General features: G+C 30.8%; 1 protein-coding gene across 4 annotated transcripts in view; it reads right to left on the bottom strand.

Annotated features, from left to right (window-relative positions):
* LOC115209230 overlaps nt 1–16,735 on the bottom strand; it is a 417,183-nt gene that overhangs the window by 262,370 nt on the left and 138,078 nt on the right. Inside the window, exon 1 of one of the 4 annotated variants that reach the window (XM_036501254.1) lies at nt 4,543–4,563. The exons of the other annotated variants lie outside the window; for them this stretch is intronic. Coding sequence (XP_036357147.1) covers nt 4,543–4,554 — 12 coding nt within the window. The 5' untranslated portion in view covers nt 4,555–4,563. Of the gene's footprint in view, nt 1–4,542; nt 4,564–16,735 lie in introns of those variants that run through there. 4 annotated transcript variants of the gene reach the window in all.

Genomic DNA, 16,735 nt, shown 5'->3' with positions numbered 1-16,735 from the left:
AAAATAGTAAGAAACTAGATAATATACCTAAGAAACCAATTAGGATGAAAGGTGAACTGACTACTGATACATTAGGAAGTGACAAAAGAGAATATATCTTAAAACAGAACATACTTAAAGAGGAAAATTTCAAAGATTAAGAACTTGGAAAAGTAAAGATGTGTAAAACAAAAGTTGAATGCAATCTCAGACAAAATTAATACTATATTAGATTTGATCATCTAACACAGATGAACAAGCTTCTAAATGCTTTTGAATATGCATAACAGGGAAATTAGAAAGAGGAGCAAATCACTAACAAAAATTAAACTCTTTGTGAAAGAGATGAATCACAATAACCTCAAAATATTGCAGTAGCAGTTAAGTGTGTTACAGAGATATCAGAATAGAACTAGAATCTTTGCAGTGCTTGATTTCTTGAGATGCAAAAAAACTTGTAACCTTAAGTAAGGATTCATGGTCTATACAACTAAAATGAAATATTGCAGCATAGGACACACAAAATAACAGACAGAATTATATTTTGCATACAACAAAGGTGGTATTACCACAAGATAAACATGGACTGGAACAATGAAAAGGTCACCCTTAATACTGAAGAATGTGAACAGCATTAGAACAAAATATAGAGCAAAGAAAAAAATGCTAAATACTGCAGAAAATACAGCCAGTGGTAAACAAGCAGACTTTATAATGACAAAACAGCAGCTCATTATGAAATTGTAATTAAATAATGATCAGTAAAGCCCATAGTATTGAAGAATTACAAGAATGTTTGTTATAAACAAAATTCCCTTCCTATTATAAGGAAAAATATCTGGGAAAATAAACAATATTCTGTCATACAGAAAACATTAAGGGAGCTAAAAAGAAAATACAGCTAACAGTTAGAATGACAACATATTGTTAGTGTTTGGCCCTATTAGATCAAACAGATCTATAACCAAAGGCATTACAGTCCTGATCATTCCATCTTTTTGTATAGCCACTGTAACCCTCCTACTATCCAATGTGACTCTCCTTTTTTAAGATGGTATGAAATGACCTGAGAAAAATTGGCAGGTCAATATGTATCACCTATGGGCGCCTTAACTAATGACATATTTCTCTCAAAAAATACAACTGACTGTTATAATAGCTAAAGTGGACAGACAGACAGACAGATAGACAAATGGACAGATGGATGGTTAGACAGGCAGACAGACAGACAGATAGATAGATTACATCATCACTTTATCAGAAAGGATACCAGAGGAAAGATATATGCATTTAGGATAAATTAATAATTGATAAATCTAAGATCACAGGATTACACAGACCTGATTGATTAATAAAAAGTACAATGACAGGATTCCTAATTTTAACATAATAAGATGCCTAGAGAAGGAAAGAGTAGCAGAGATTCCCAGTTGGCCAAAATAAAGCAAAATTATCCTACTCTGGAGTAAAGGTAGGAGGTATAAGACCAATAGAGGAATTTTTCAGGGTGATAGTTTGTCTTCCTTATTTTTTGTAGTAATATAACGAATTTTAAAACTGCTATTATGAATAGCTAAAACATGAACATATTTTCTTTTTCTCTCTAGTTTCAGCTCAGAGCTGCAGTCATGCTGATGCACCACCGTTAATTAGATGTAGACAACATAAAGTAATCCTCTATATAGATGACTTGAAACTGTCTGCAAAGAATCAAGGTTAAATAAGCATTTTAGTGCACACATTATTTTGACAGTATGATGATATTGAGGGAGAATTTGAGATTAAAGGTACAGAGATGTAAAAAAGGGGAAAGAAAATAGAAATATATTAAAATATTTGATACATATAACAGAAAATGTTTGTATTAGTGATCCCAAAGGTTAACTATTAATAAATTAATAAAATAGTTAGAAATACAGAAAAGAGAACTGAAGACATTTAACAACTTCAGGATCAAGTACAGTTGAATCAGTGCTGTTGGGCACTGACTTAAATAATCAGATTATAAGGTTAGTTAAGTAGTAGGGTATCCACTGTCATTGAGATGTCAATATAACATTAAACTGCTTCTGTTAAATGTTGTTAGAAGTATGAGAGCTTTAAAAACAAAACAAAAAATAAATAATAAAGTTAATAACAACAACAATAATAATAATATAATAAGATGAAGTTATAAAGATGGTAGAATTTTGTGTTAAAAATAAAAACTCATGCATTACAAATGTATTTTATACCACAACCAGAAAGACAGTATTAGGAACCTGTCTCAGCTAAAATAGAAAACGATTGTATTCTACATTTGTCAACTTAGAAAACATACTTAACTTAAATCCGTGTGATAGAGATTGATGATCAATGGAAAAACTGAGAGAAAATTCAATACCTAAACCTTGTTGTTAACATTTTCCTATCCAATCAGATTGCATGAAATTATAGAATATCAGAGGCCTAAATGAAAAGGTTTCAAGCTGATCATGAAAGTAATAAAGGAATTTTGTTTCTGGTACACCTGGTGGAAAAAGGTACTGAGAAATCAATAATGTAGTCATTCTTGATGATATGCAAACAGAGAACAGGAAAATGATGTATAGTGAGTATAGAAGAGAATAATCATATCCTACATATAGTAATCCAGTTAATGCAAGAGATAAAAACCAGTGAGGTTTGTGAATTTAAGTTCTATGTGATGATCATCTTTAGATACTAAAGATATGTGACATGTCTGTGATAAATAACAATGCAGCAACTGGAAAAGAACAAGTAAGATCTATTAAATTTGCATGCAATATGGACAGGAGAGACTGACTGTAAACAAAGAGAAAGGCTGACTGGCTATTAGAGGTACTGATTAGTACATGAATGAGAGGATCTGTGAGTATGTGCATGCACTGGTTTCAATATATAATGTGAAGGAACAATGTGTGTTAGATAACAAAAGTGTACTGTGTACCATCTGGAATAGATGCATAAGAAAAAACTAAAGATCATTATAATTATAAGTTATCTCACAAGTTATGAACTGATAAAATAATAAAACTAATGATAAAGCCAGCATGCAAATTAAGACATGAAGATTAAGCTTTGATAATATCACCCTTCTGACAGTTAATATGACAACCAAGTTACTAACAATTTCTCAGCCTACAATGAGCCCTTGGCTCAGAGGTGTCAAGAACATCTGGTGTTGCAGCCTGAACTGAAGCCTAAACTAGATTTCACAGGCCAGATAGAGACAATTATTCTTAAAAACCCTATTCATAATGAAGGCCAAAGTAAATGGGTAAAGGAGTTAACAGACATCATAACAATTTTATTAAAAATAAAGGAAAAAGTATGAGATATTAACAAAATTTGTGTGCTAAAATGTGCAGCAAAAAATCTCATATTCAGTCCTATTAAGAGTATTTCAAATGCAAATGGAGATAGAAATTGTCCAAATAAATACATATTGGTCTTCCATGAAAAGAGCAATATTTGATGGAAGGTTTGCACTATTTCTGCTGCAAAATCTTTCAATTTCCTTCACATTACTAGAATCGATTTAGCCAAACAAGTGCATGAATTTAAAGAGGAAAGGAAAAAAAAACCCAGTCATTTGGCTCAGCATGTACAGACAAAATGAAGGGGAAACAGGTCGCATCTTTGGGACTCATAAGCTTCTCCCTAAGGAGCACTCATTCAACAAACTAGAATTAGTGTTAATCACAACTCTAGTCAGGTTTAAATTCTGAACACATGCTAGCAATATTTTACAGAATATTTTAAAAACAAAAATTAATAAAATTAGCATTTTTTCTTTATAAAACTGAGCTAGGTGCTGGTCTAAACATTGCTATTATCCCTGCCTTAGCTCTTCTTTTAAAATAATCAAGAGAAGACAGAGTAGTTTTTCTTCTACAGACGAAAAACTGTGTAGTAAGAGATGATGAAGTTGGAAAACTATCAACATTATTAATGAAAAATGTAGGAGCATGTGTGACGAAATGGTGATAAAATTATCATTATTAACAAAGAATCTAGGAACACTTAGCAGGCCAAGGACAATTGACATCATTTTCCACAAATTAAGTGATGAAATTAGTGTTTGAACAATTCAAATATTACATAAAACAATAAAAGAAAACAAAAACGATACAGAAATATAATTTAAATCACTGACAGTATGAAAAAGCAGTAAGGACATGAATATAATGATAAAATAGATACACAATCTACAACTAAATATAATATCACAAAGACACCAAATACACAGCAATGAGAACTTACACAATATAATACAAAAGTTGTCCACTAACAAAACTCTCATACTAAGATCCAAAAAGTTACTACACAACAACATGTACACAATTTCTTTTCAATGTACTGTATCACACCAAGAAAAATAACTTTAAGAAATGTTTCAAAGTACAAAAAAGAAATAATTTTCAATTGTTTAATCTTTTTGAACTCATTTTAAACTCCAGTTAATATATTGAAAATGACACAAAAAAGGAGAAACATAAGCTACATTTCGGGGAGGCATAATCAAACTAGGATTTATAATAATTTCAGATAAAAACTTACATGCATGAACATTCATGTGTGTTTGTAAAAAGAATTCTTATTCAATGCTTCACTAAAACTACAACATCTGTATTTTGACCAAACTCTCTCCCAATAAATTCTTGTTAATCTGATCTGACTAGCTTTCAAAGAGAAATACAAAAACATCCACAAATTGTATAATAGTCTTTTATTCTTCGTAGACAATAGTCTACCTCCCACAATGAAATAGCGTACAAATATCAACTATAACAGACTGTTTGCACAAGTGTTTCACTCATTATATGAATGACAGCAGTTTAGAGAGAAACAATAAAAGCCTTTGTGTTTTTATGCATTTCAACCATTACAGGTAACATAAGAATAAAAGAAACTCTAAAATGGTATAAGGAAAGTTTGCACATGCTGTTTTTCTGCAGAGCCAACAATGAGATATATATATAGTTGCATGAAAAATAATTATAAAGACATAATATTTTTAAGGGAAAATTATTTACGAGATCTAAGCTATTATGATTTATGCAACAGCAGTGAGCCACAATGTGTATATTTTTGCAGTTTGGATAAATTTTTATTCCCTCTCATAATGTTATATCACTGAAATACTTAATTGCCATTTTAATGAATGCCATATGCAATATTACTCATGTTGATGAATTGAAATACTGGAAAGCCAATGTTTCTATTAGTTTATTTCAAATTAATAGGGGCTGCAAAGCCTCAACCTAGTACTACTCCAGCAAACAATAAACAACAATAAACAACATCATATTGTAAAGGCTTTGCTTGATATAACAAACAAACCAAATATCAAGTTTAGAACTGCCTTGCCTAGCAGAATTATATTTACATTTCCATATTTTTGAGGTGATAATAGATAAGTCAAATAGATCAACCTTTCAGTATTTAATCATGCTTTGATCAACATGCCCACATATAATTTTCAGATTATCTAAACACACACACACACTATGAATTAGTTGTCCATAAATCAGAAAAAAGCATGCTCAGCATAAATAACAGAGTGGTTATTTATAACTGCACAAAATCAACTGAAAGTTGCTGAAACATTCTGGGCCACATCTGAATGGAAGCAGAAGGTGCAAGCTATGCTTAGATGAGAGGAAAATCATTCTAAAAGATTTACATGGACTGGTTGCTTTCCTAAACTTGGATGCTGCTCTCATGAATGCAAATTCATTTTGGCAGCATGGACATATCTATTTTTGAATTATGGAACAATACACACATACATTTAGCTTACACACTTCAGTCATGGCTAACACCAATCCTTGATAAATAACTCTTGAAAAAAATGATATAATGTGTTTCAAGATGTTTCATTCCATTTCTTTATACCATGATTGAGCCAACTTAGATTCTATGTACCTCCAGCATAAAACAGGCCATGCACTTCCAGTCAGTATGTCTAAAAAGCCATGAATGGTCTAGGCGCAATGGTTGGTGCAACACCAATGATAACATTCTAACCAGTCACATGCCAAACAATATCATATACAATATCACATATATATATATATATATATATATATCATAAAGCCTATATGTTTGGGATCACAAAGCCTATTAGATTAAACCTGTTTACATTTTGAACAACTTCTTGACCAAGAGAAAATGTAAAGTAGTAAAAATAATGGTGGAGTTAACTCTCCAACAATAGTTAACATTTCAAAGCATTTAGTAGTTTTCCAGCACTTGTGTATAAAAGTGGAAGCCTTCTCTACTTTATAGTTTGCTACATGACTAATGTTGTATTCTACAGTCTGCAGTAAAACATATGCATATGCACACATTTTACATTAATCTTTTCCATGTTAAAATGGGTGAGAGTTTATGCAGATTAGGGTATTTTCATAATAATGGAATAAGTAATTGCTTTTGATGCTGGATGCCCCTCCTACTGCTAAATTTCAACAGAAATCATAGAAGTTGTTGTGAAAAAAGACAGCCTAAACAACCAGATTCATCAAACTCAACCCAGGTGTTCACTACAATTGTTAAACTAACATTTGAACAGATAACCATTTTGTTAGCTGCTATCATAGGCATTTTTTAATAGTTTTAACATCCATTTGTTAGATATGTTTGCAAAAACATGTACCGCTAATCATCTCATTTTTATGTCATCATCATTGTGGAATCTAATATGCTGAGACCTTATTCTTTTATCCTCTTTCACCTTCTGCAACTATATATACATTTTACTGTCACTATGCAGAACTTCTTAACACCATATATCCATAAAAAGACAGGTGTCTTTTGTGCAACTCAGCAATGTCTTGAATTATGTTCACAAGTAAGGCATAGACTCACACTCTTCCCAGTAAGCTAAAAGTAAGTGATTTTAAGAATGCAATTAGATATTAATGGTCTTAGCCAATACAAGCATGATGGTCTTAGCCAATGGTGGGTGAAAAAATACTCTACAAATTCAAAATAGAAATAACCAGAAATAGAAAACCAGTGAAGACCTGAAAACAAGTGTTAAACTGGTGACATTAGTTTTTAGAATTGTAGACCCACTCACCTGATGCAAGAGAGATAAAAAGGCAAATATTGTTAAAATACACATACACACATGAATGTAAATATTCATGTGCATCTTTACTTGTTTTGATCAAAAGAAGTATGTATTAATTAGATATGACAGTGCTGACTCTGGAGAAAATTAAAATACCTGTCTGACTATGAGAATGCCAAACAAATTCCATATCTTTATTAAGTGAAGTCATACATTTAGACTACATAAAAAAAAACAATTTTGCTTAACTGAAATTAAGCTAAAACGAAAAGGGTAAAATAACTGTAAAATTTAGGAAGAATTCTATTGTTGTATTAAAAATCATAACCAAATAAAAACAACTACAGGGTAAAATTTTATATGTATATGTAACTGAAATCATTAACAATAGAGTTATTTATCCACCAATTAAGAAATATAGCCACCAGTCTCTGGACCAAGCTTGGCAAGGAATACTCTTTTGCATTAGTGCACATAAGAACTAAAAGCTGAGTTCTAAGTGACTATTTGCTAACAAGTACTTTGTTTTTATTTGGTCTTAGACGCATATTCCTCAGTGACTATAGCTTATCAATATATATTTTTTTGCTTGTCTGAAGGGCTGTTGTGAAATTATATGAGAGTTTTTATAATGAGTCATTGAAGTGTTTCTTCTGTTTCAGCTTGTAGAATGCTCTCTGTACATTGTTAATACATAAATAGTATTAGTAGGTACCTACTGGACATGCAAACAATATATAACAACTACAGCTACCTTTTAGAGCAAGGTAAAGTCACTTTGCATATTTGCTCATCATCAACTATTGGTTAGAGAGAGAGAGAGAGAGTCAAGTGATAATTTAGGAGCCTCTAAAGGGTTGCTTGTTAGAAATAGCAGCCAAAAATCTCTCAAAATACCCTACCATCACAATTTGAAGTACAATATATTCAAGATAGTTTTTGGATGTATTATGTTTCAAACAGAAAGGATGATCACAATTTGAACACTTTTGAACATAAATTTGCTCAATATGAGTTAAACTGAGGCTTAACAATAAGAACTAGTCTTCAAATTTTATGCTGCCAATTATTTTTCATACTTTTGTAAATATAGGCCAACAGAAAGTATTAAGATGTTTAGTATAAGTTATATACAGAATGTCTCACAGACACACAAAAAAGTATGTTGGAAACTACAATACAGTGCATTTCTATATTTAAGGGATGGATAAGTGACATATAATTCAACACTTTCTATGCAGAATAAAATCTGATTTTGGTAATCTAGATTAAGCTCAGGATCCTGTCATTAATACTTTACGTTTATTAACAAAAAACTGTTTAACTATCATTCTTCTCATCTTGTTATCTAGTCTACTAATCAATTTTCAAAAACTATCATGAGATGTACTAAACAAGTATTTCTGCACAGCACAAAACAAAGAAAAAGAAAGAGAATAAATTTTTTTAAAACCTTTAGCAGTGATGCATATATTTATATGTGCACTCTTGCATTCTATGGGACAAACATTGCTTACCTTCCTACAAAGTTAAGTTGCAATAATATCCAAATAAAAGAACTGAGAAAGAAAACTTCAGATAAAGAATAATTTTTTTTTAAATAAAAAGCAGGCAGATTTCTACTTCTCAATATATTGCATAGATTAAGTCAAAACTTGTGCCAGAATTGGTACAAAATTATATTCATTTCTTCAGCCTAAGATGCCAAAAATAGAAAACCATTCTGGTTTTGCAGATATTGTTGTTCTATTCAACCTTAAGGAAGCAAACCTAAGAAAATAGATAGGGGAATAGAACAAGAATAAATTGAACACTTAATACTAATCCTAATTTAGTTTTCCCATCATGTGCCTTAGCTCTGTACTGACGTACTTGATAGAAGCTACATGATTGACAAGTAACTCCTTGTTTCAAATTATACAAAGCTGAATTCTATTTCAACATGCTATTACTTCAAAGTTCAATGTTGTAAAACAGCTAGGCATTAATACTCTCTGGTCATAAACTATTTCACTAAGTTATCAGAGTATCATTTAATCTTTAATGAGATTGCTTAAATATTGTTCAATCAACCATATGCCAATGATTAGTAGGATAAAATGGCTGGAAAATACAAGAAATTATGTGCTTTTACATATAAATATGCTAACCTATTAAATATTGTTTAACACTGAATTTAAAAAAGAACAAAATATTTGGGCCACAGACTACTGCATATAAAACAGTAAATTTGTATATCTGAATGAAGGTAAGATGTTTATGCTAAATAACTTCTATCATATCAATCAGAATAACAATAAAACAAAAATAAACTTGGGATTGTTTAATTGTCTTTTTTTCTTGGTTGTTGTTGGTTTTAATTTCTCTAAACTGGAAAGTTTAAAGCATCTCTAATCCTTTGTCCAATACAAATGCTATTAAAATTTCAGCAAAATGTTTTTTTCAGAAAAAATAAAAATAAATTGAATCCAATTTTATACTGGTGTCGTCTCATAATTTTGACTCATTTTAAATTATGCCTATTGATAAACTTTATCGGGTTTCCATATAGTTTGAAATTCATTAGATTTGTAAGTTATTAAATGAATATAATACAGCTAAAGCAACTGAGGAGACTTACTTCTAGCAGAAAAAAAAAATTCAAATCAACTTTCAATATTACTTCCCCAAAATATTGAACAATTTATAATTCCAACATGTTCGTACATTACCTTGATAGATTTCACATCTTTAAACAATAAGTCATCACTTGAATTGGCAGAGATCTATTCTAGAAATAAAATTCAAATGAACATGTAATGCTATGAAGTAAGTCATAGCAAGAGCTGCTGCTTGCTGAAACCCCACTGAAAATATTTTATGAACAAGCAATACTATGAGCAATTGTTCAATACTACAAATTTATTACAGAAATCAGTCTTTACTATAGAGAACTTGACATTTTAGTGAGATGTAATAAATATGAATATTGCAGTGATCATTAATCAAAACCCTACAAAACAAATGTCCTGCTCTTTAAAGAAAAATCTATCGGAACCAAATCACTTTTTATCAAATTACGGAAATGCTGTAATTATTTTTAAAAGAATATAAATACTGGAGTGGTACTTCTTTAATCAATCAAATGAAAATAACTGGCTAATGAGAAATTTTGTGTCTTTTACTAATAGCCAAATAAGTTATAAGAATTATTTTGTATTAAACTATTGAACAGAACCAAAATAAAGATATACAAAAAACAAAGAGAATATTATTATTCAATACATTTTGTCAGTTCTGTTAATTTTTACAAAGTTACCAATAATTGTACATTTATTACAGAAAAAATAACAGCGTTGAAAAAATCATGGGAATGGTAGTTTTAGTAAACAGGTATTAAATAGAAGAAAATAACTTAATGATTATTAAAATAAGTTTCAATAGAACTTGGGTGAAAAGCACAAGTTAATAACTGAGAAAGCAAAAGCAAAAAAGAACAAAAACATTTAATTGCATCATACATAATAGGTTGCAACTGAATGTGAAAGAAACTGGTTGCATCAGCATAAAATAGCTTATATGTATTCTTTTTCAGTCACCTAAAATAATATTCATTGCTACTGAATTTCAGAAATTATTCAGACATCTTTCATAAATTATAATTATGTTATAATAGTTAAAACATAAAGAGGATATAGCATGAAATTTAAGTTGAAATTATTGCACACAGTACATTAAAGTTAGTAGATAAAAGAAAAATATCACATTTCTTTTTTATTATATACTTTAAACATAAAATGCCACATTTACCAAAATCTTAAACAGCAAATTGATGTATACATTACCAATGAAAACAGCAAACGTGTATAAGACTTACCTAAAAGCAAAAAAAAGAAAAAGAGAAAAAGATATAAAAATTTGATTATGTCTAATATATATTACAGAGGAAAACTATTTGCATGTATACACACTTCAAAAACATATCTTTAATAAAATAAAATTATTTCATTTGATAGATAATAAATCAAGATTTCATTTTAAAACTTCTTTAATGAACGTCTGTCATGAAATACTATTCAAAACAATCTTTCAATTTTTAAAGCAAACGTAGATCTTTTTATATAACACTCACACTTAAAAGAATCCATTTGGTAGATTCAGCATAACCATTTGATAATCTGGTTACCATATAATGCTTCCATTAATCTAATAATATTCATTATTAGTTTGATGTGGATAAATCACACAATTTGCTAAACACCCACAGTTTCATTGTTTCTAAATTGCTAATTTCCAGTCTTGCTTTGCTTTCTCTATATGTTCCTTTTAACTTCAGCATACACTTCATTGAATCAGAAACCAACAATCACAATCAGTCTTTCATAATCTTTTTTTGTTCTTTATTGGTTTGAAGATGCAAAGTAAAGATATGCATTAATATACAAATCTATATGCAGATAAATGAATACATCTTACACCCTAATTAGATCATAATTAATACTGTTTCAAAATTCTCATGTTAATCATGTTCATGTAAAGCTATAGAATAAATGTCAAAAAAAGATAAAGTTACAAAATATGCACCACATTCAACCATGGCTAGAATACAATTCTAGGAGGGCTGATTTCAGATATTGTAGGCACTGTGCATCATCTTGAAACAGTTCTTTTTTCTAGTTCTGTTAATTATCAAATTTACAAATAAAATCATAGACTTATTTCACTACAGATTTACTTGTCTTTAACATGGCTTAATGAAATAACTTCCCACTCAATCTCTGTAGATCCAAAAGCTGCAGTTCCTACAGTTCTGAATTCTAATCATCATATAGTTACTTATTATTATTATTATTATTATTATTATAATGATAATGAGAAGAAGAAGAAGAAGAAGAAGAAGAAGAAGAAGAAGAAGAAGAAGAAGAAGAAGAACAACAACAACAACAACAACAACAACAACAACAATAGGCATGCCCTGGTGAAGAAAGAACGTATGATAATCGATATAGCATGCCCCAGTGACAACAGGATCAATGTGAAAGAAAAATAAAAAATAAACAACTATGACGATCTGAAGAAGGACATATGAAGGTTGTGGTCAATGAAGAGAGTAGACGTGATACTAATAGTAATTGGTGCACTTGGAAGTATCGGCACTCAACTATCATGTCTGAAAATGATCGGCACAAGTACGAAGGTAGAACAGCTTCAAAAATCAGTATTGCTTGGAGCTGCAAGAATTCTTCCCAGTGTTCATGGAGCATGACCAAAAAGACAAGTGTCACCTTAGTCTTCTAGCTGTGGACAGCTGACACTTTCCATCATACCCAGTAAAATAAGCTGAGAATTTTCATATAATAATAATAATAATAATAATAATAATAATAATAATAATGATAATGATAATAATCAAGGGGTACAAATACATTGGAGTGCTACAAGACAGTAGGATAATGGAAGGAGAAATTAGAGAGAACGTTACTAAAGGGTACAAGGTGCTTGAATTAGGAAGGTGCTTGAATTAGGAAGGTGCTTGAAACATCATTAAAGCCATAAATACACTGGCTATACTTGTACTGAGATACTCTGCTCCTTTTCTGAAATGGACAAAGATTGAGTTACAGAACTTGGATGGAAGAATGAGAAAACTGTCTACAATGCACCATGCACTCTACCCTGAAAGCAATACTAGCTGACTCTACCTACCAAGAAAATATAGCAGAGAATTACTAAATGTAGAAGGTATGGTTAATACTGCAATACTAGGTCTGGAAAAGAAGTAAAGGAAGAATACTATTGGCAGCCAGAGATACCCAAAAAGTGACCAAAACAGTAGGAGAATTCAAAAAGAAAAGAAAGAACAATAGGAAAAACAGATGGAAAAGGATGGAATCTACAGGAAAGGAGATGAAAGTATCAATCACCTTTCGTGCAAGTGCAGAATACTACTGCAAAAGGAGTATAAATGCAGACATGACTGCATAGGCAAAAGAGAACATTGGAATGGTTTCAAAGAAACAGAAATGTGGTTTGAACATGAGCCAGAGGCTGTGACAGAAAATGAAATTTACAAGATGGGATTTCCCTGTAAAGACTAAACATATTACTGCAGAAAGAAGACTGGACATTATCATAGGGGACAAAATAAACAGTGTAAAATTATAGATTTGGCAATTCCCTATGATAGCAGAGTTGATACCAAAGAAATTGAAAAAAAAACTGAGAAATATCAATATCTAGCCAGAGAACTGAGGAGGTTGTGTAAGACCAAGACAACAAGGTTGTAATTGGTGTACTAGGTACAATACCCAAAATGCTACCTAAAAGACTGAAATTGAAACTTGCATTGTTAACCTGCAGAAAAGTACCATCCTATATTCTCAAGAATTCTGAGAAAGATTCTTCAGAATTGATAAAACTTGTCATCAAACCTCAAGATAAAACATATGTTAACTAAATTAGCATGTGCTAGTGCAATAATAATAATAATAATAATAATAATAATAATAATAATAATAATGATAATGATGATGATTATTATTATCATTATTATTATTAACATTATTATTATTATCATCATCATCATCATTATTATTGAGTGAGATGGTTTTTACACTATCTTGCATGTAGTCATGGACAGGCTATTCACTACACTTCCAGTTTGGTTCAGGAACATGATGTTAAGAAGCCATAAAAATGGGAAAACATCGATGTCCATCACTCCTGAATGGAACTTGGGGTGAGTTGTCTCACCTGTCTATGACATCAAATGTTTTAAAACCCAACACTTTGAGAGTTATCTCCACTGTTAAATCACTGCCTACTAATGGACAAGCAAAGCACATACATTGTGTGTGTTTGATAATGTTTGCAATACTAGTGCTTCTTCTAATTCATAATTTGAATATTATTATAATATTGATTATTATTATTATTATTATTATTATTAATTATTATTATCAAGGTGGCAAACTGGCAGAATTATTAGCAGGCCAGACAAAATGCTGCTAAGCATTTTGTCTACCTTCACATTCTGAGTTCAAATTCTGCCAAGGTCAACTTTGCATTTCATCCTTTTGAGGTAAAAAAAAAAAAGTACCAGCTGAACACTGGGGTCAATGTTATTAAATGCCCACTCCCATAATTTTCCTTGTGCCTACAGCAGAAAGAAAGATTATTATTATTATTATTATTATCATTATTATAATCATCATCATCATTGCTATCATTAGTATTAAGTTTGACATGGATGCTGCAATTCAGTAACTAACCAACTGTACTTTAAAATAATTTAATAACGGTGCAATAACAATAGACACAGCTGCAGTAGAGACTATAAGATAATTGGCCTGTATGTATAAGTATTTCTTCTGTTCTAGTTTACATTTCTCTAATATGAGAAGGCATACTTACAAATAAGCTCAACATTATTGAATGGGATTGGAAAGTATTTTGGAGGAGTTAGTTGCTATACAAAAAATAAATAAATAAATCAGAAATCAATAGCTTCATGAACAAAAAACTTCAATGAAATATTGATTACCTGATTTTCTACCAGCTAATTCAAAATAGGAGAAAAAGGGGGTCGACTTAAAAGATAAGTGAGATACAATAATAGCAGAAATGTTTTAAATTCCTAGAAAGCATTGAATTTGTCAAGAAGTTGTACAAAATATATGAAATGATTATCAAGTGAGGTTAAGGCATTCAAATGTATTGATTTCTACTTAAGCGCAAGGTCACAAATCTATAAGGTAGGAGAACCAGATTGTGTGGTGTTCATGCATTTCTTAAGAGCATTAGTAGCATAAAGATGTGAACTGAGCTGCAGTTCTGAACAAAAAAAAAACAGTTTATGAATTTGCCTTGCCAACAATTTGGTGTTCATCATAAGGAATAAAGGCTAAATAAGATAGAAGTAAAGCATCACAATCATTGATTAAGTATATAATGTCAATATAACAATGATCAGTTATGTATGGTTATTTTTATTTTCCTATTTCATGTCATGCATTTTATGAACAATGGTATCATTAGTTCTAGGTTTTCAGCAGGCCAGTCACCGATTTACAAATTTCATTCACAAAACATTGATTAACTTGAGTCTATTTTAGAAGACACTCAAGATTCAAAGTAAGATTGAACCAAGAAACAGCTGGTTATGAAACAAACAACACAGCCACATGGCCATCATTGTAACCATGGTGAAATTAGATAATTTAGTTTGATTTTCATAATCACTGATGACCTCAGTTTTTCTATCAGCAAGTTAAAGAGGCTGGCTAAATGTTAGGAGATTCTTAATATATTTAAAAAAAAAGTAAAGTCCTTCATAAAAAAGAAAGTGAACAATACAAAAAACAAATAAACTTCACAATGCCAGTCTTTTTATTGTGTTTTTCTTAATTAAACAATTTCATTTCACTCATATAAAAGGTTTCAAGCATTATCCAGTATGTTTTAGAATATATATTCTGTTGCAGTTCATAGGAATGGAACCTGGTAACACACAAACCACCTAAAAGACATAAACAAAGCTTGTTCACAAGGAACTCACCCAGAATCTCAAAACTGAATCCCAAGAAGCCAAACTTCATATTATGAAAAAGCCCTGTAAAGAAGCAGGTTAACAAAGATGATACAATATATCAAAGAGCCGCCAAACCAGACAAATATTAGAATGGAAAATAGGAACAGAAACACAAACACCTGGTATAACTAACCTTTCAATGTTGCAGTGACACTCTTGTGGCAAAAACATCTTCAAACTAATGAGGAAAATATCATTCCATTAGCACTGAAGAAACCAAATTTGCAACACAATAAAACTATATTATTCAACTACTCCCAACTTTAAATATATTCTAAATTCTAGTCATTGTAAGCTAAATCAAACCTACACCTGATCACCCACAAGCAACAGAAATAACCAAAAACAGAATACCAGTACACTAAACTCCAAATACCTAGAAAATAAGCAAAGTTCAAAAATGCTTGTTGCTCAATCTGCCACAGAATCTATTATTAACTATGTGACCTAATAGATGGATCCTCATCTGAAGTGCTTATGCTGGGTTCTTCAATTCTTTGAATTTAATTCTTTTATATATTGTTGCAATTATTTTAAACTGTCACATGTCCAAATTTGGCCAAATGCGTTTTCTTCAATATTTATGTTTGCTTGCAATAGCTGGTTCATTTGGTTAAACTATCATATCTCCAGCTGCTTCAGATGCCAAGATATCAAAAATTGCCAAAGTGTAGTACAACAGTTTTGCTATGGAATGGTGAAAATATTTTTTCGTTTTCTGAAAAGGCAACGTTTTGGACTTACAACACTTTTGCATAATAGCAACAATATATACTTTAAGGTTGATGGCTAGAACAGGTAAGCTAGTTCTGTATAAATGCCACATTGACCAAATTTCATCTTTTCTTTTCTTTTCTTCTGTTTTCTTTGACAGTTGATTTGTTTTGGCTCTAAGGAAGATAGCAGTGTACTAAGGCTTTCCATTGAATACCTTATCATCAAACATCACCTCTGATGAGCCAGCCACGTCATCAGGGATGAATGATGAATGACTTCCTCCTATATATAGTATGGAGAACAAACATTAAATGATGATATATGATCAATCATAGAAGGGTAGTACAGAAGTCAAAAACAATTCTACATTCTGAAAATGAGGCTTA

Source organism: Octopus sinensis, linkage group LG3 (assembly GCF_006345805.1).
Source record: "Octopus sinensis linkage group LG3, ASM634580v1, whole genome shotgun sequence".
NCBI classification, from domain to species: domain Eukaryota; kingdom Metazoa; phylum Mollusca; class Cephalopoda; order Octopoda; family Octopodidae; genus Octopus; species Octopus sinensis.
This window is presented reverse-complemented; position numbering and strand designations above follow the sequence as displayed.